We start from the raw sequence: 18,980 nt of genomic DNA, 5'->3' as shown, positions 1-18,980 counted from the left end.
TATAAGACCTACAATGGTGTTTTTTTTTTTTTATGGTGTAGATGAAATACATACAGACCTGAACAGAAGTGTTTGTATATTGCACCTGGCTGTCCTCCATTATGTTTTCCCTTCTGGATTCCACCTCATTGTAGGGGAAAGAGTTTCAAATTCAGCTACCCATGGGAGTGAGGACCCTGTAAGCAGATCCACAGGAGTTGTCTACATAACTGTCTACTACTCACATTGCCTTTTTTTTTTTCTTTCTCAGAGACCCGCCTCCCTTGCACAGCAGGAATGTGGAATGCACCTGAACTGGATCCTGCATGAGGAAGAATGACTGCTGAAAGTCGCCAACCCACCTGTTCCGGGACAGAAGTTTCCCCAGCAGGTTCGAGAAAAATCATTATCCATTAATACTAGTCCTCTACAACTGTGGCGTAGTTTGAAACTTAAAGCAGCTCCTGTACAAACCATGGAAGAGTGCTGCCTTTCTGCTCAGGAAGCAGAGAGACTCAGGATACACAGAGAAATAGAGAGACAACTTCGACGTGACAAAAGAGATTCTCACCGGGAGTTGAAGCTGCTGCTGTTAGGTGAGTTTTTACTAATTAACTTCCACTTATGTGCTCAACACAACCGCAAATAATTGTAAAAAAAATAAATAAATAAACAACCACATGCCAAAATACCAAGACACTAAAAACTCATTAGTAGTGTTAGATTTCATTAAAGTTTGGATTTTACCATTTAAACGCAGCATACAAAGCTGTAATCATGATATGTTGAGTTTACTGCCCAGGTGAATGTTACTGTAAAAAAAATAATTGATAGAAAAAAGTTTTGTTTTTTTTAAGGGAGAATTTACTGTTATGTCAATGGATCCAGTAATCACTGTGATTTGTTGAGATGTAGCAATAAAATAGCTTTAATCCTACATCTTAAAGTCTGAGTTTGTTATTAAAGAGTTAAAACAATCAAAAAATTAAAAAGACCTTATGTGCTGATTAAAATATTTTTACAAAGATGCTATGAGAAACCAGCAGCGTCCTCAACAATCCATGCAATGACCATGCTAACATGCTGATGTTTAACAGGTCTAATGCATAGACTGTATAAAACATGATATCTGTGACGTTACTCATAGTTTTCCAAGGAACCATTGTGAACCGGTTGTGGGCGGTCCAACCTCTGTCGCCTCCCGGCTAATCCAACAATGAGCAAAGATGTGAAACATGGATGGAGCCGAGTATGTTTATTTCTGCTGGGAAGGTGGACATTTTAACATGGGGACTTATGGAGATTGATTTGTTCTGTGACCAACCTCAAGTGGCTGTTTGAGGAACTGTAGTTTTTGGCACAGCCACAGAGGTTGCCATTTGGTTTAATGTCTACCACATTAGCCATCGCTGTGTCTCTTTCACTAAAAACCAAAAATGTCAATATCATCTTGGCACTAGAGAAAACGTTGGAGGATTACTAGAGTCAATAGCATTCATACTGGATCTCTGTATCATATTTTATGAAAATCCATTCAATACTTGTTGAGACATTTGACCAAAACCAAAAATTTCATCCTCCAATAACCATGAGGTTTTGCAGATATTTCAGTCTGGGCCAAATTGGTGGATTGACCAACAGAGCCACACCCATAGCCTGGCTAAAAACCACACTGTTTTATTAAAAATGGACGTAGTTTCAATGACATCACCCATAAGTTTCTGAAGAGAACTTAAGTGTGGTCAGCTCTTTGCAGTCCTGACTCCACTACTGCCCAGCACAGTTGTCATGAACGAGGAAATTAGCAATAAAGACCAAAATGTTTTTTTGTACCAGGCTGTAAACATGTTTATTTCTGCTGTGAAGTCGGACGTTTTTATATGAAGACTTATGGAGACTGACTTGTTCTGTAGTGCCAGCGTTAAATGGCCCTTTGAAGAACTGCAGTTTTTGACACTTCTGTATTGGCTTAATTGTCCAGCTGAAACAAGGACTGAAACCTCATCAAGAGTGCCTGTGTAGAAATGGTGGGCGGACTTTTCAAGGAAGTAGTTTTCTGTGAAACAATGTTATCATTTAGGTTTGCCGATTGTGTGTGATTGTATTAGTACTGAAGCAAAAACAAAAGAATCTAGATCCACAGATAGTCAGGCTTTGGTATGTGTTTACAGGAAACCCTGTGCATACTACAAATATTTAGTGAATCCCTGATGAGCGATAACCTACACAGTTAGTTGTTTTTCCTCATTCAAATCAAACTAGACAGCTGTTTGTTTTTTTGCCAAGACTTGGCGTGTGTATTGAGGTTTTATGTGCTGTTGCTTGGTTAGTTGTATTGAATTGCGTATGCCAAATGAATGACAGGTAAGTTCAAAAAGCAGCGTGCAGAACATAAAAACAGAACAAACAATGTGTCGTACAGTGCAGAGCAACATTTTGACAACCGTGGTGATGCGTAAACACCAGTCAAACGAAACGCTCTTTTTTTGCTCAAAAACTACCAAACCAGCCTACGTATGAAAGCTTGACTGTTTGTCATGTTGCAAACAATACTGCAGACTGGAATATCCCCCTGCAAAGGTCAGTCTAATGGTTAACATTTTTAGGCATTTTAGGCGCTTAGCTCACACTCTTATCAAGAGTCGTTTACAACCAGAGAGCAGGAAGCGCTCAAGGGCACATGACTGTGGATAGGGCCATTGTCCTGCTTGGATAAAACACAAACCTTCAGTTTCCCTTAATAAAGAAAAGTATGTAACACATTTGTAACTGGCATAAAGACATGGAGAAATAACACACTTAAATATATAATAAACTGATTTTATTTAGTTATATCATTTATATAGTCTATTTCTCAAGGTTTTGTTGTAATAATAGGTTTTTATCTGTTTCTATGCTGTTTATATAAGTGCATGTGTACTGTTATACCAGCATATGAATAACAAGTTATGGGGTGTTTTGTCGCCCAAATGAAGGTTGGCTTTCATACACCTGAAGAAACCCAGTCTAAATGCACCCAATCATGTACATAATCACATTTGTAGATTTGGGAAGTAGCAAACGTTGACTTCCTATTTATTTATTCCTAAGAAAGCAGAATTTTTTTGTTTTGTTTTGTTTTGTTTTGTTGCTGAAATCCTGTTTCATGAGAACTCATTGATTTTCTTTCTCCTGGCATTGCTTTGATCTTTTTTATTTTCCATTTCTCATCTTCTCATTCATCTAATTTTTCCCAGGAACTGGTGAAAGTGGGAAGAGCACTTTCATCAAACAGATGAGGATCATCCACGGCAATGGATACAGTGAAGCTGACCGAAAAGGTTTCACTCGGCTGGTGTTTCAGAACATCGTCACAGCCATTAAGGCGCTGGTCCACGCCATGGAGACTCTACAGATCGACTACATCGATGATCAGAACATTGTGAGAAACTAACATTACTACTACTAACATCAGCATGTTCGCTGTGACATTGACCTCCTGATGTTTAGTAGGTAATTTTTTTTACCATGGTCACCATCTGATGCTCCTATTTCCTTTCCTAAACATTTTTGCTTGACCTCAAATAAAAACATAGTGAGGCCAAGGAAACACGTGAAGGAGAATACATTAGTAAGAAAACCATGGTACTTGCACTAGACTACGCACTAGACACTGGAAGAATGAGCTTGGTTCTGCTCGAGGTTTTTCCTCGCCACTGTTGCCAAGTGCTTGCTCATGGTGGGAACTATTGGATCTCTGTAAATGTTGTAAAGGGTTTGGTCTAGACCTGCTCTGTATCTATCGAAAGTGTCATGAGATAACTTTGATTATGATTTGGCACTATATAATTGAAATTGAATTGAATTGAAGCGAAGAGGAATGTGCACCAGATTTCATGTCAATCCATCCAATAGTTATTGAGATATTTTACTCAAAATCAATGTCAACATTTGGATTCATCATCTAGGCACCATGCATGTGCTGTGCTGACCGCTAACGTGGCTAGAAGCAAGCTTCTTTGACTTCGGCTTCTTCGGGTTTTTTGTCGGTGTCCATAAAATCCACAGTTCTGCTGTAGTTCTCGTCCTTCTAATGGTCTATTAATAGGTCAGTCAAAGATTTCCCCTGTGGGATGCTATGTGTGTTTCAGAGCCACGCACAGAAGCTGAGCCAAGTGGAGGCAGACCAGGTGTCCACTTTGGAAGCTTGGCAGGCGGATGCCATTAAGAGAGTGTGGAATGACCATGGTGTTCAAAGGTGCTACGACCGCAGAAGGGAATTCCAATTGTCTGACTCTGCCAAATAGTAAGACTTTTATATATTTCGTAAAATTTAGCCCAAGGCTCTTCTAGAGAAACAAAGCTTTTGTGGGGAGGAGAGAGTGAATTAATTCTCATAAAACATGAGTTATTAATGTGTACATAAGTGCAAATACGGGTTGCTGTATGACGTTCTTTTATCAGGATATTAAACTGGACTTATTGTTAACTTTTCAGCTACCTGAGCGACTTGAACAGAATCACTGCCCCGTCATACATCCCCACCCTTCAGGACATCTTAAGGGTCAGAGTCCCCACCACAGGCATCATAGAGTACCCCTTCGACCTTCAAAAAGTTATCTTCAGGTACTGTATTTTTCTTTTATTACCTACCACAAAAGAATTATTAAAGAATTGTATCCCTGATGTGACTTAAAAATCCCCAAATTTCTTTCTAGGTTTCTGCTATTTGGCCTTTTAACAAATTCAGAGATTGCTATGAGAAAAATAGTTAAACATTTTGAATAAGTTCATTTGCTTTCTTGTAGAAGATTGATGCCAATTTCTTTGTATTTTCCTTGAAATGTGCCTCTGTAGGATGGTGGATGTGGGTGGTCAGCGTTCAGAGAGGAGGAAATGGATCCACTGTTTTGAGAACGTCACCTCCATCATATTTCTGGCGGCCCTCAGCGAGTACGATCAAGTCCTCTACGAGAGTGTGAAGGATGTAAGGTCAAAAGCCTTTCAGTCTGTGAAACTTTGACGCCTTGTTTCTGTGGCTATATTGTATTTGCCGTCTTCATTTCATGCCATTTCTGTTCATCAATCTTTTATCTGAGTCTATTCTCACCTCTTTCTTCAGAATCGACTCAGTGAGAGTCTCGCCTTGTTCAAGACCATCCTCTCGTACAAATGGTTCCAAGAGTCCTCCACCATCCTCTTCCTGAACAAAACAGACTTGCTAGAGGAGAAAATCGCACAGTCTGACTTGGCAACCTACTTCCCAGCGTATACTGGTAAAGCATGTGATCTCTTTTCTGTTTGCTGTGTCTGAAATCACTTCCCACCCTACTTTTTAGTGCACCATATTTACGGTCTGAATTGTATTTGTCTGTTTAAGTAGACTGAGTAAAGGTGAGACAATTAGCCGATGTGCACGACTGGGAAACAGCCCGTGTCTTAAGTAATCTCTCGGGAAAAAAACACAGATTCCCTCTCATTGTGGCCACTTTCGTCTCCGCAGGGCCTCGGTGCAACAGCGAGTCTGCGAAAAAGTTCATCTTGCAAATGTACAAGGATCAGCACGGCGATCGCCAGAAACCCCTTTACACACACTTCACCTGTGCCACGGACACGGAGAACATCCGGGTCGTCTTCAGAGCGGTCAAAGATACACTCTTCGTCGATAACCTTCATAACTTCAACCTTGAATAAGGAGGATGTAGGACAGAGCGATGTTGTTTGTTACATGTAGTTGGTTATGCAGTCACATGTTGTAACACTTTATGGACATTTTATCTGTTGGGTGCTGTCGCTCGCAGCCTTTTCAACATCAAAGAGCGAGGCAGTCTGACGGCGGGGTCAGGTAATTCACATTTATCTCTGCACTGTAAAACACAGACGGTGTGTCTGCTACAGGAGACAAATGGACAACTGCAATTAATTATTGTACAGATCTGTTGCATATGGGTTCCTGTTCTACAATAACTGTCAAATTGATCAATGGTGTCAAACAGGTTTGACAAAGACTTACCTTCTAAGTATGCAACAGCTCTAGGAGGAGGAAATAAAAGAACAATCTGCAAGGAACTAATTTGCTTTAGGTTATAGTCTTCCGATGTCGTTATGTGTGCAGCAACAACCACATCATCTGACATTATTCTTTTTTTTTTTTCCACTAACTTTCACTAACCTCAAAATATAGATATTAAAGCCTTTAATATGTGTTTGTATCAAACTGGATTCTGAGCTGTTCCTCATTTTTCTTGTCGCTTGGAACTTAAAATAGAAAATATATGATCCATATCACGAAATACGATATGGCATTGCACTGATTAACCACAGGCTGTATTTTGGGGCGTCTCTGTGTGTCCCGGTGCTCCAGGCGTTGTTCGCACTGATTGGTATGCTGTGGAAGCGACCTTTGTACTAAACAATGGTCAGCAATGTGCAAAGGTCTGACAGGCTGATCTCGGTCTTCCTGTCAAACTGTTTGGACTTAAGTGGTAAGTGAAAAAGAGGAATTCAGCGAGGTTTCTCCTGGTGGAGAGAACAATGCCTGTTTCCACACGGAAGGAGAGACTCTCTAGGTACTATTGATTTTATCAGCTTTGTGGCTATGGTTTGATTGTTTTTAAGGGTTGAAAAGTTCAGTGCCAAGGCAGGATATAAAGCACACATTCGAAGTTGCTAAGCGTCAGATATTTGTTTTGGATCCGTTTTCTGTTTTTTTTCTGTCCAGCATGTGGTATAGTGTGTGAATATTATCAGTACAGGAAGCTGGCAATGTTCTCATTTCTGACTGTTACTGCTTTTTTTTTTTTTTTTTTTTTTTTTTTTTTTTTTTTTTTTTTTTTACCCTGAGGGTTAATAAAATGTTGTAGCTGCACAGCCATGCTCACAAATCTACTGTCAGGCATTAAAAGCAGTCCCACGCTCCTCACTGGTAGTAATAACACGGCTACACACACACATGCACACAGAGAGTTCATCCCCTGACACACAAACACACCCTCCTTATAGCCCCATTCAGTTGCACTGCCTGAGGAAGCTGCTGCTGTGGCAGAAGGCTGTTATAGCAGGTGATCGCCCCTTATTTGGTAATGCCCCAGATCATGTGACCACAAAATGGTGGAAGCTGTGAAGCTGTTTGTAAGCTGAGCATCTCCACCGAGAAGCTGGGAGCAGGAAATAGGCAGGGAACTTGGATGTACATCCATGCTCTGAGACGCCCAAGGACAGAGATTCCCGTGCCCCAGCAGCGGTGAGTAGATGGCTTTTATTGTGTGGAGATAAAAAAAAAAAAAAAAGAAGAGGAAGAGAGATATGTTTTTTCTTTTTCCTCACAGCCAGCAGACAGGAAGCGAGAGTGAGGGAGGGGCTGCTGTCATCAGCACTGCTGTTCTGTGGAAGTGGATGCAAAACAGCTCAGCATCCTCCATGGAGGGAGCAGATAACAGCTGATGCTTGTATTCATATTTTGCAATGTAGTAGCGTGTGTTATTATGTATGCTTGTTATCTGTGTTGTACGTGTGTGTGCGTGTGTGCGTGTTCTTGCTTTACATATTTCTGTGAAGTGTCATCACCACAGTCATCTTCACTATGCAGTAATCATCCGTTCTGTTTTTGTTCTTTTTCTGTGAACGCAGTCACATCTTCCTTGTTTCAGGCACAGGTCTGTCGAGGAGGAACAAGGATGTCTCTTTTTCATGCGAATGAGCACACGTGACTCACTGTGAATTTGCATCTCTGTCCAATCTGTGCGAGCGCGCAGTCGTTCGCTTTGAATCAGCACTAGAAAAAAAAGACAGCGAGGAGGGAGAAGAGCTCGTCATGATGTAACAAGCCCCGTTCCTCCCCCTCCTCCACTTCCCGCTCTTCCCAGCCCTCAGCATCCTCCCCACCTCCTGCAGTTTGAATGGAAGGATTACTCAAAGAGGAGGATGACCTTTAACCTCAAAATCGTTCTCGTTTTCCCTCCCCCTTTCTTTCTTGAGTTACCGCCTAAACCACTCTTGTCTTTACTCCCCCTGTCCTCTGTGGACATGGATCTGTAAAATAGATTAAAACAGGAGTATTGATTAAGTAAAATCAATACACAGTGTGTTGACACATGCTGGTGTTTGGAAGCTTCTTGTAGTTTGTGCTTTGTTGTACAGGTCAACCGATACTGGACTTTGGAAGCTGATGCAGATAATGATTAATATTTGGAAGTTTGAACAATCTGATTAAGATATATATCAACATATCATGTCTTCAACACATACACATAACATAAACAAAACTGTTGATTGGACTGGGAGAGAAACTTGATTTCTGTTTCAACTGATGACACTGTTTCTAAACGATCTAGTTCATCTATATTTCTGTACTGATACTCACACTTCTTTTTATCAGATAGCCAGCATACTCATACCAATATGTATCTGCAGTAAGCTAATGTTGGCTGATTTATGAGTCCAGCTCTCCTTTTTGGTCCAAACTATATTTAAGAATGTAATTTTTAGTGCCATAGGAAGTATGCAGAACCTGCAAGTACAACTACCAAAATATACTATCAAATAGCAAAAGTAAAAGTACTGAGAATGTCCCCTGTCACTGTTATATTATTCTTTATTCTATTATTAGATTAGATTCTCGGCACAGTGCTGCAGTCATTCGGGTTTGAACCATGACTAAGGCCTTTGTGTGTGGAGTTTACATGTTCTGTCGTGTCGTGTGGGTTCTCTCCGGGGTACTCTGGCTTCCTCCCACAGTCCAAAGACATTGTATGCATTTAACAGGTTAATTGATGACTCATATAATGCTAATTTCTATATGTAAAATCTCAACATGTGAAATAATTTCTAACTAAAGCAATCAAATAGAAGTAGTGGAATAAAAAGTATAGAGCAGCATGAAATGAAAATACTTCGAATGCATCCTTAAGTGCAGAACTTGAGCAAATGGGGCAGAGCTGGAGTTATATTCAGTTATACAGTTATATTCCACCTTTGGTATTTTAAACTTTGGTATAAGTTTGCTATAATATATAATTGGTCTACCTTAATCAAAAGTCAAATTAATGTTCAAGTTTTTACAGAAGATGCACTGCAGAGTGTCTGGTTACTTTCCAGGTACAAGCCAGTTTAATAAATGTGAGTATCTTCTCTTAGGTCCTCCTGGGGATGGACCTGGCATCAGAGAGCAAAATGAACTCTGAGGGGGGCGAAGGCAGACCAGGTGAATATGAATCGACAAATGCTCAGATTCAAACTTTTACTCAAAAGAAATGTTTGATATGCAAAAGGCCTCGATGGTCCAAGTGAATAAATGTTTGTATGTACTGTTTTCTGCAGTCCCTCCTACCTCTCTACCCCTGCAAGGAGGTGCCACCCAAAGAAAAAAGCTATCTGCACCTCGTATCAGCCTGTCACTGGACCAAAGCGAGGATGACTTGGGGGAGACGCCCGACGACCTCGACATTGACGTGGATGACCTCGACACTCCAGACGAGGGGGATTACCTGGACTACACGGACCATGAAATGGACTGGGAAGGTGGGTGACAGTACTGAATCATGATGATCCAGGAGGAGCAGGATGTCACAGCTGGAAAAGGACAGGTGCGAATAATAAAATGACAGTTTCGCCGTCACACTGGGACATTTGACAGAACAGAGCCATCATTAACAGTATTAGTAACACCTGTGCCTTTCCAGCTATGACAAGCCAAAGCTGTCCGCTGTGAAAAGAGGCCTATAACACAGTAACTGGTTCTTTTCCCATATCCAGACCCCAATGCAGCCAATAGGAGCGGGACAAGTGAGCCTTATGATCCAATCCCAACGTACAGCGCTGAGGAGGAACGCCAGGATGGCAAACTATGGAGGACGGTCATCATCGGGGAGCAGGAGCACCGCATCAACATGAAGATCATTGAACCCTACATGAGAGTCATCTCCCACGGAGGTGACTATTCCGTTTATAACTATGGGTGTTATGTCCATGTTGGATATTACTCGATTTACAGAAGCAAATATACCCAATACTATTAAATATTCACTAAATCTCTCTAACCAGAGTCATTTTACTGCCCAGAGACTAAAAATACAAATACTTTGAGTTCATAAAAGTGGCAAAATGCTCATTACCTTACCATGTGTTGTGGCAACATACAGGCTGGAATATTTTCTTGGAGGCAGGATACTGTGGCTATACTCACTGTGACATTACTCACGGCTAAAAATAGTCCCTCCATCTTCTTTACATTTTCAATTAGAAAAAGTGATTAAAGCTGTTTTTTATACAGATATTTCTCCTGGAATCGAACTATAGTCATCAGCCTGGACCGATGTCCACTGCTATTTGTAATAAAGGTGCACAACAGACATACATGAAACATCTTTTGAGTTCAGGTTTATTGTTGACTCTTTTAATGAAATGTTATTTTTCGTAAAATATCGTAGTTACTGGAGCTGCATTACTAATGGAGTGATTTACCCCATATTATGAGAAGCATCATAACCAATTACATTCTAATTTCTCATTCTATGAATGCAGGAAATCACTTTCTTTTCTTTTGAAGTCTTTGAGTCCTCCCGCAGACTGCTGGAGCCTCCTATTAGTTTATTAGCTATTACCTGGATCTAGTGCCCCGTCTCTTGTATTATGTACAATGTATGTATCTATTATGTTCATTGTTTTGGAAATGGATGTCTTCTGAACAGTAAGGCCAGGAGGGACACTTAAACCATGTGTCAGCATCTATTCAGGACAATTAATATGGAGATTCTCAGTATTTCTGTTTCACAGTTCCCCCCCGAATATCTGATTGCAGATAAAGTAACACCATATTATAAAAAGCACTGAATCACAATGACTTATTGTTTTTAGACCTGGCTTATTCTTCTACCACTTCTCAGCTAAAGAGATGGCAGAACGATGTCTCATTTTAGAAATGCCTTGTCTTAACCGTGGAGGCGGGCCAACCCAAAAAAAAGAAATGAGGCTGTATTTGAAGCCAGCTGATCAGAGAGGAAACTCTCCAACAACAAACCGCAGTGGAAATTTTTATGTCCAATTGCATCCTCTTCACATTATAATAGGATTCAGGCTGAGAAAATTGGCAAAGTGGCCACTTTACAATAATATACCCTGTTTGTTTAGTGAAGGGTAGCTGCTGCTGTCCAAAACAACTCTCTTATATGAAGACAAGTGTCAAATTGAAGCAATATAAGTAAATATATATATAAATGGAGAAATTGGTGTGGTTGCTTCCATACAGGGCATAAGGGATCGCTGAATTGTTTGAATATGAAAATGATGTGAATCCCATAAGCAAATCCGCACATTTGAGAAGCTTTTGACTAACTTATTAACTGACAAATCATTTTTAGAGCTACAAAACACCAAATGTGGCCCAACAACCACTGCTAAAAACAGTTAATGTTGTTTTTCCTTGAATGTGTCACCCATCTATAGCTGCATTAAGACTGCTGGGGGCCCTGGGTCTTAAATTGAGGGCTGACATGGAGTCACACCATATTGGTTTCACAGGCAGGGGCCCTATTTCTGTCTGTGGGGCCCTCTAAAACCCCTGAGGCCGTGGGTTTACACCCTGGTAAGCCTGTTACTTATATAAGTGCTGGCCATATTACCATTATTGGTGGAAATTGGACCTGTAACCATAGCAGGTACAACATTTTGTTCCCACTGTGCTATGGGCTTAAGTGAAACACAGCCGTCTCTTGGAAACAGAGACGTCTGTCACTGATCAGTCAATATCACAAGCTCTGTCATTTAGATAAAAGACCCTCTGTCTGAGTGACACCAAATCTGGCGATGAATGGGTTCGGCGAATAAAAGGAAATTATATTAATCGGAAAAGTAGTGAGAGGAAACAGTACAGAGAGACAGTCAGACAAAGGAGAGACAGACTGGCAGATAAACTGAACAAAAAAAGGGGAAAATAAGGGGGCAATCAAATTATGAAAACTATGCTAATTAAGGCTGAGCTTTTATCAACAGTGTGAACAAGGTCAAGTTAACTCTCACTATTATTTTTTATCTTTTTATCAAGGCTACTATGGCAACGGGGGAAATGCCATCATAGTGTTCGCAGCCTGTTTCCTGCCAGACAGCGACAGAGAGGACTACCATGAAATAATGGAGAACCTCTTCCTGTGAGTATTACAAAACAATGACTAACACACATTTTTAATCAGTCAGTTACTTTTTCAGTGTGTGTTATACACTGGTCTGTGTTTTCATTTTCAGTCCGTCATCAATTCAGTCACTTTGTTATTAAGGAAATGTTGGAGTTATTGCTTTTGCAGTAAAATAATTTATTTGCCTTTCAGCCACAATGGTGACATTCATTTCCGTCCAGTCCTTTGGTCATAAAATCTTCTATAAATCAGCAAGGACAACAACATTATAGCCAAAACATTCAAATAGCAGGCCTATATGAGTGAGAATAAACCGGAGTCATCCCAAAAATCAGTCAAGCATGCAACAACAACAGTCCACAACCTGTGCTAGTGGCTCTGTGAGGCCATGCACTCAACGTCATGCTCACGATAACATGCTGATGTACTGGTGAGCAGGTATAAAGTTGACGCTTCTTAGTTTAGTGTGTTAACATTCTAACCTTTGTTAATTGGATTCTAAGCAGCTGTGGGGATGTCATTGGTTTTTGCATACATGAACATTTGTGTCAGATTTTAAGGCAAACCAATCAAAACCACAAATGCAACCTAATGGTGGTGCTGTAAGTAAGCCAGGGGATCATCCTCTGGGGAGCATAAATATTGAGGTATTTTAGTGTGAAGCAAAGTGATAAACATAGACAGACCTTTATAGATTATGGGTAAGAACTATTGGATGGATTTCTACAAAACCATGCATTCAAAGCTATGACTTGGGATTGTTCCTATGAGTTTTTAATCTAATGACATCAGGTTGAGATTTTTGGATTTTAGTCTCCATGGTAAAGAGCAGCAAGAGGCGTGTGCAGGCAGGTTGGAACGGGTGGAGAAAAGTGTCAGGTGTGATGTGTGATAGAAGAGTTTCAGCTAAAATGAAAAGAAAAGGTGTACAAAACTGTGGTGAGACCAGCGATGTTGTTTGGCTTAGAGACAGTGCCACTGAGGAAAAGACAGGAGGCAGAGCTGGAGGTAGCAGAGATGAAGATGCTGAGGTTCTCTTTGGGAGTGACCAAGATGGATAGGATCAAGAATGAGTACATCAGAGGGACAGCACATGTTAGAGGTTTTGGAGATAAAGTCAGAGAGGCCAGAGGAGGGATAGTGAATATATTGGTAGAAGGATGCTGAGTTTTGAACTGCCAGACAGGAGGCCTAGAGGAAGACCAAAGAGGAGGTTTATGGATGCAGTGAAAGAGGACATGAAGGTAGTTGGTGTGAGAGAAGAGGATGCAGAGGACAGGGTTAGATGGAGGCAACTGATTCGCTGTGGCGACCCCTGAAGGAAAAAGCCGAAAGAAGAAGAAGAAAGAAGAAGTCTCCATGGTAAAGACATTTAGCTTGAATCACACCGTGTCAGTCTTATAGAGGTACTAGCATTGCTGAAGACTCTTTTAATGACATTTTATGTTCTTACTTAATTTCCAGTGGCGTTATACAAAGTAAACATAGAGATACCTCAATCAAAAGATCTGCATTTTATTCTCCAGCAGTGTTCAGCATGTCAAGGATGAGAGCAAACTCTTTACAGCTCTGAGCAAGGAAAATTAAATAAATAAATAAATAAAGAGAAATAAAGTGATAGTCTAGCCTGTTTGCCAAGACCTCCCATGTTGATGTCTTCACTATGTTGTGTTGGCACAGTTGCATTTCGTGCTTGGACAGTGTGGTCGGGATCCCACAGGCTGTTCTGTGAAAGATACTGAGTAAGCTGGCATATCTGAGAGTTCTGGATGGAAATGAAAGGAGGTAAATCGTCATGTCTGCAGTTTCTGAGGCCAGATGGCTTGAGGTCTGAATCCTTTCAAGAAGTTAACTATAGCTGGGTGGTCAGTGGTATGCAGCTTGATGTCAGTGGGAAATTATCACTATAGTCACGAAACAGAGAGTGGACCAGCAGTTTTGGTTTGTAAGCTGAAAAAAAAACGACATTGGATCAGGAGGAGAGGAGAGTGAGACTGAGCCCAAAGTCACTGAAGTTATAAAAGAGTTACCGAGGAAACTAGAAGGACTATTTCAGCCGAGAATATTGTCAACTTCATTTTCAAAGGTGACAAAGTTTCCTGCTGACTTCCTGGTTATGGAGAGAAATACGAATAGAAAGATAAGAGAGTTTCTTTCTGTTTGAATCAGTGTTAGATTTTAGAAAGGTAGAGGTCTGATTGAGCCGCTGAGATGGATGCAGAGAAGGGAAATTCAAAGCTGATCTATGAAGCAACATTTGTACCAATTTCTCATGGCTGACTTCAGAGGGGGGCAATTTTTTTCCAAAATGCTTCTAGTTTTTTCAAACACACAGCACCACAGTATGTCTTCCATTTCCTCATGCTGACATTGAGGTTCACAAAACAGGGTTATGCATCTCTTGCTCCTGGGTTTCACCATTTTGAGATTAAAAAAATAATAAAAAATACGTGAGCGATTTTCTTTTTCGTTTGATATTTGGACTCGGATGGAATACATGATGCAGATGGTGCTTTGATGTAGTGTAGTTTTGATGTTATATTTATGTTTTGGCTAATACAAAGATATTATCCAATAAAATATAAATTTTTTAGCCGCAGTGGCCAACCACTTTGGTCCAGATGGAAATATCACAGCGGCTGATTGCTATATAATGTGATACAGACATTCATGCTCCCCTCAGGATGAATTGTTATAACTTTGGATGAAAATGATCCACCACACAATTCATGACTTAAACACCTTAAGAGAGACTCAAGCTCAAATCACTACAGTGCTAGCGTGACTCTCTATATTGTTGGAATTATAAACATTATGTTGAGAGTTTGTAGTTCAATGTACAATCATACAAAATCATTTGTGTTCATTCTTTGGATAGAAGGTCATTGAATTTAGTATTTAACTGTGCGTGCATGTGCGCGTTTGCCTTCAGGTATGTGATCAGCACGCTGGAGCTGATGGTAGCAGAGGATTACATGATCGTGTACCTGAACGGAGCCACGCCCCACAGAAGAATGCCCGGCCTTGGCTGGCTGAAGAAATGCTATCAGATGATTGACAGAAGGTCTGTCCCCGTTTCACTTACACCTGGAATTTGATTTTGTGACAGATAACAGATAACATTGTGAACATTTATAAGATTTTTATCTCTGCTTAAGTGAAACTGAGTTCCAACAAAGACATAACCACCTGACGTGACATCTTGTGTTGTCTTCAGGCTCAGGAAGAATTTGAAATCCTTCATTATTCTCCATCCGTCATGGTTTATCAGGACCGTTCTAGCCATTACCAAGCCCTTCATTAGGTAAGAATCACATTATTTATTTGCCATGCTTTGCTATCTTTGGAAACATTTGTGGTTCCCATGAGGATACATTTGAATGATGTTCTCCTCTAGCACAACCATCAGGTTGATTGTTTAATCAAAATTTGGTCCATGTTCCTCTATGTTTTATTTGTTTGGTTTGTGAACAAAAATGTGTAAAACTAATTAAAACATTCTCATCAGCCTCAGTGCTACATTGTGTTTAGGGCTAATTAGCAAATGTTAGAATTCTAACACTCAAAAGGATTTTTCTTATTTGCTCATATGATCGTCCGCTTTAATGTTCCTTCACTCAATGATATTTTCACACATAGATTACTGTATAACATGTTGGTCTTTTTCTGGAGCCACTGCACTCAAACCAATTGAATCCTTATATAAAAAAGCTGTTAAAATTTTAGACAAAAAGCCATTCTCATATCACTACTGTACTAAATTGCTAAGTTTTGAAAATTTTAAGAAGTTTAAAATAGCTTGTCTGATGTTTAAAGTCCTTCATGGACTGGCACCACCACCACTAAATAATAATATATAACTGAGGGTAGTCAGCCACTCCGCTACTCGAGTCACCAGAGCCTCTGCCAGAGGTGACTGTGAGGTTCCTCTTCGGCGAACTACATTTGGCCAAAATGTCCTATCATATAAAGGTAGTGTACTGTGAAACAGCCTACCCAAGTCAATTAGAGAGAGTCCCAATATATTAATATTCAAGGGATATTTGAAGGTGTGGCTTCGATCTAGTCAGATTTGCGATCATAACTCACTGTGATCAGTATGCAATCACATCACAGGCTTTTGTGAAACTTTTATAACTGTACAAATTTTTATACAGTTCTGGGTTAATGTGCAATGTCCCTGTTTGTAGCAATGTGTCTCTGTTGTAAGCCTTTTACCATCAACCTGCCAAGGGACTACGATTGGAAATTAGCCTGTGGCTATAAACCGGCATATATTTACATGTAAATGTTTATTAATATGCACTGTCCCTTTTAAATAAAAAAAATCAAAAAAAGATCTGTTTTTTTTTATAACAGTATGAACAGCACAAATCATACAGAACCTCTGATTCATAGCACTTTTCATATGTCGTCCTAAATGAGACACGGAGCTGATATTTTGCAGTGTCAGTTTTTTAGTCTTGTTTACATGTTATTGTCCAGTGATAGCAGAATTAAACTAAAGTAGTTTCTTTGAAAGAAAAACAAGCTCTAATTGTGTTCCTGTTCCTGATGACAAGCTGGTTAGTTTCAGTGCGCTGTCATTTTTTTAAATGTGTGTGTGTGCACATGTTGCTTTTGTCACAGCGCCAAGTTCAGCAGCAAGATAAAGTATGTGACCAGTCTGGATGAGCTGCAGGAACTCATCCCCATGGAATCCATCCAGATCCCAGAGTGCATCATTAGGTGAGTCCCCGGAAGCTTCCCCGAACGCCGCACCGCCACCCCCAGCTCCTCCGAGCACGAGTTGTCTTTTTTAACTGACTTTATATTCATTTTGTCATTTGAACTCTCACCTCCAGACTTGACAAGGAACTGAAGGAAGCAGCGGAGAACTCAAAGTAAGCACAGACTCTACTGCCTCTCATTACTTCCCTCTGTGGATGCTGTGGCCCCTGCCTCAGTTTTATCCTTGGCTGGAGTGCTCATTTATCAGATGGCTCACTTTTAGATCACAGGGACTCTTCTGCTGGATGAGGACCAATTGGATTTGGCTATGGTTGCAATTACAGGAAGGGGACAGAAAAAAAAAAAGTTGCTAAAGATGCTAAATGCATCGCTTTATCTCATTTATCATTACGGTAAAATAAATGAGCCAGCCCTTATTGCAGCGTGATCTATTACGCCGATAATAAATGCAGGAACCAAACTGTAGAATTCACACACTGATCTCGGGGCTGACTAATTGTGCATTGAATTATAAGTTGCATGTGTCTTCAGATTCACAACATTCCCGTGTGTTACAACAATAAATTCTGCTCTAACAACCATTCCACTTTTTTTTTTTTCTTTCGCTCAAGAATGAATAGTTTTCTGCTGGGACCAGAGCCAACAGCAGCAGGCAGAACAGAGTAAGTCCTCTTAAGTCATTTAAGTTCACACATGGAAGAGAAACGACCTCGTGTCAGCAGTCTATCACCCATACATAAACATACCCATCTTTAATGCCTCCGTTTTGTTCTTTGGTTATTCCAGCAGACCAGACGAAGCCGGTGCCAGCAGCTCTTAAACCCAAACATCCTAAATGGAGATGGGTCACCTCAATGTTCAGAAGTCGCTGTTGTAATTCATGGGTAAAGCTGGAAAACAAAGGCTTGTTAAGCTTGTGTGTGTGTGTGTGTGTGCGTGTCAGTGTTTGTCAATTAGACACTGGAGTTTAATATGAAAAACACAACTTACAATAATACCTGTTAACACTCAAGAGTTAGATCTCATTCTTTATGGCTGCTGTAGCATCTACTGTACCTTACACCTGCAGTCCAGAGAGCTATAGTCAAGTGTGATGCTTGGCAGCACTTACAGAGTAGCATCATTGTTCACGGTAGGGTAGGAAATGCAATTACACACCAGACAGCGCACTGCGCAAATCCATTTGTAGAGTCTATAGTGTTGTAGTTGTGTGCATGAGAAGCAGTGAAGCAATAATATCACCCTTTACTGGTCACACGCTCTCAGTATTTCAGATAAAGAAGCAACTTGTGTGTCAGCAGTCTCAATAAAAGCACAAGGTTTTTGCCAAAAAAAAAAAATCCTTGTGCCATAGATGATGTCCAGTCCTCTGTCTTAGTACTTCTAAACCTGGAAAATACATCTTCAGATAGATACTTTAACTTTATAGAGTTTATCTCAACCCAAGGAGGAATTATTTAAATATAAATCAAGTTATCAGTGCAATGAGAGAGCATGTCTTTTTCGCTCTGCAAATGTGTGTGAGCGAGCGTGTGTGTGTGTGTGTGTGTGTGTGTGTGTGTGTTTTCAGTCTGTTTCTGTCAAATAGTTCAACATTAACTGGAATCATCTCTTCAGCTTCTCCTGGATAATCAGGAACAAACCTCAAGAAAGTAAAGATGGGATATCTGTAAAGCACAATATCTTCAGTGTGTGTGTGTGTGGATGTGTGTGTATGCGTGTGTCCAAACGCATGTGTGTGTGTGTGTGTGTGTGTTTGTGCATCGGTGCATGTCCCCTCATAGATAACTGATGGTCCTCTCACACGTCGAGTCTTCTACTGTGATGTATTGAGGATGTGCAAAGCAATTATGGATCACTGTCTAGTAATTCAATAAAAATGGACTGAAGTCTGAACGTTGTTTTCAGTCATCGTTTTCAATCATGGCGCTTTAATTACTTTGCTGCTAAATGAAGATCCAGTCACTTTCTGCACCGTGAAGTCATGAATTACTCTTTTCTAATGTGTGTTTTTTTTCCAAGACTTTATTTGAACAGAATAACAACACATTTTCAAATTAAAATTCAATGACAGCAAACACTTGGGAATATAGAAAAGCAAAAGAAATACCACGATTAATCACATTTCAAATGCTTACCCAACACCGCAACAATTTAAAAGAT

At 40.3% G+C, this 18,980-nt stretch overlaps 2 protein-coding genes across 3 annotated transcripts; both read left to right on the top strand.

Annotated features, from left to right (window-relative positions):
• The first annotated feature begins 141 nt into the window (after positions 1-141).
• LOC104922462 (guanine nucleotide-binding protein subunit alpha-14) lies at positions 142-6,180 on the top strand. The gene is made up of 7 exons (XM_010735290.3): positions 142-575; positions 3,216-3,400; positions 4,110-4,264; positions 4,456-4,584; positions 4,816-4,945; positions 5,081-5,234; positions 5,462-6,180. The coding sequence occupies exons 1-7, from the start codon at positions 455-457 to the stop codon at positions 5,650-5,652; spliced, it is 1,065 nt and encodes a 354-aa protein (XP_010733592.2). The 5' UTR covers positions 142-454; the 3' UTR covers positions 5,653-6,180.
• Positions 6,181-6,982: 802 nt separating this feature from the next.
• On the top strand, positions 6,983-18,717 carry prune2 (prune homolog 2 with BCH domain). 2 transcript variants are annotated; one of them, XM_019269077.2, is made up of 12 exons: positions 6,983-7,201; positions 7,287-7,406; positions 9,094-9,160; positions 9,277-9,477; positions 9,712-9,888; positions 11,999-12,101; positions 15,019-15,150; positions 15,304-15,390; positions 16,716-16,814; positions 16,931-16,969; positions 17,429-17,479; positions 17,604-18,717. In XM_019269077.2, the coding sequence occupies exons 2-12, from the start codon at positions 7,401-7,403 to the stop codon at positions 17,635-17,637; spliced, it is 996 nt and encodes a 331-aa protein (XP_019124622.1). In that variant the 5' UTR covers positions 6,983-7,201; positions 7,287-7,400; the 3' UTR covers positions 17,638-18,717. The 2 variants fall into 2 exon arrangements, with proteins under 2 accessions (XP_019124622.1, XP_010733593.1); XM_010735291.3 differs by lacking the exon at positions 7,287-7,406 and having other exon boundaries at positions 6,984-7,201.
• Positions 18,718-18,980: the final 263 nt, after the last annotated feature.

The sequence above is a fragment of the Larimichthys crocea genome, chromosome IX, assembly GCF_000972845.2.
Source record: "Larimichthys crocea isolate SSNF chromosome IX, L_crocea_2.0, whole genome shotgun sequence".
In the NCBI taxonomy this organism is placed as follows: Eukaryota; Metazoa; Chordata; class Actinopteri; family Sciaenidae; genus Larimichthys; species Larimichthys crocea.
Note: the sequence above shows the minus strand (reverse complement) of the source record. Positions and strands in the feature narration are given on the sequence as shown.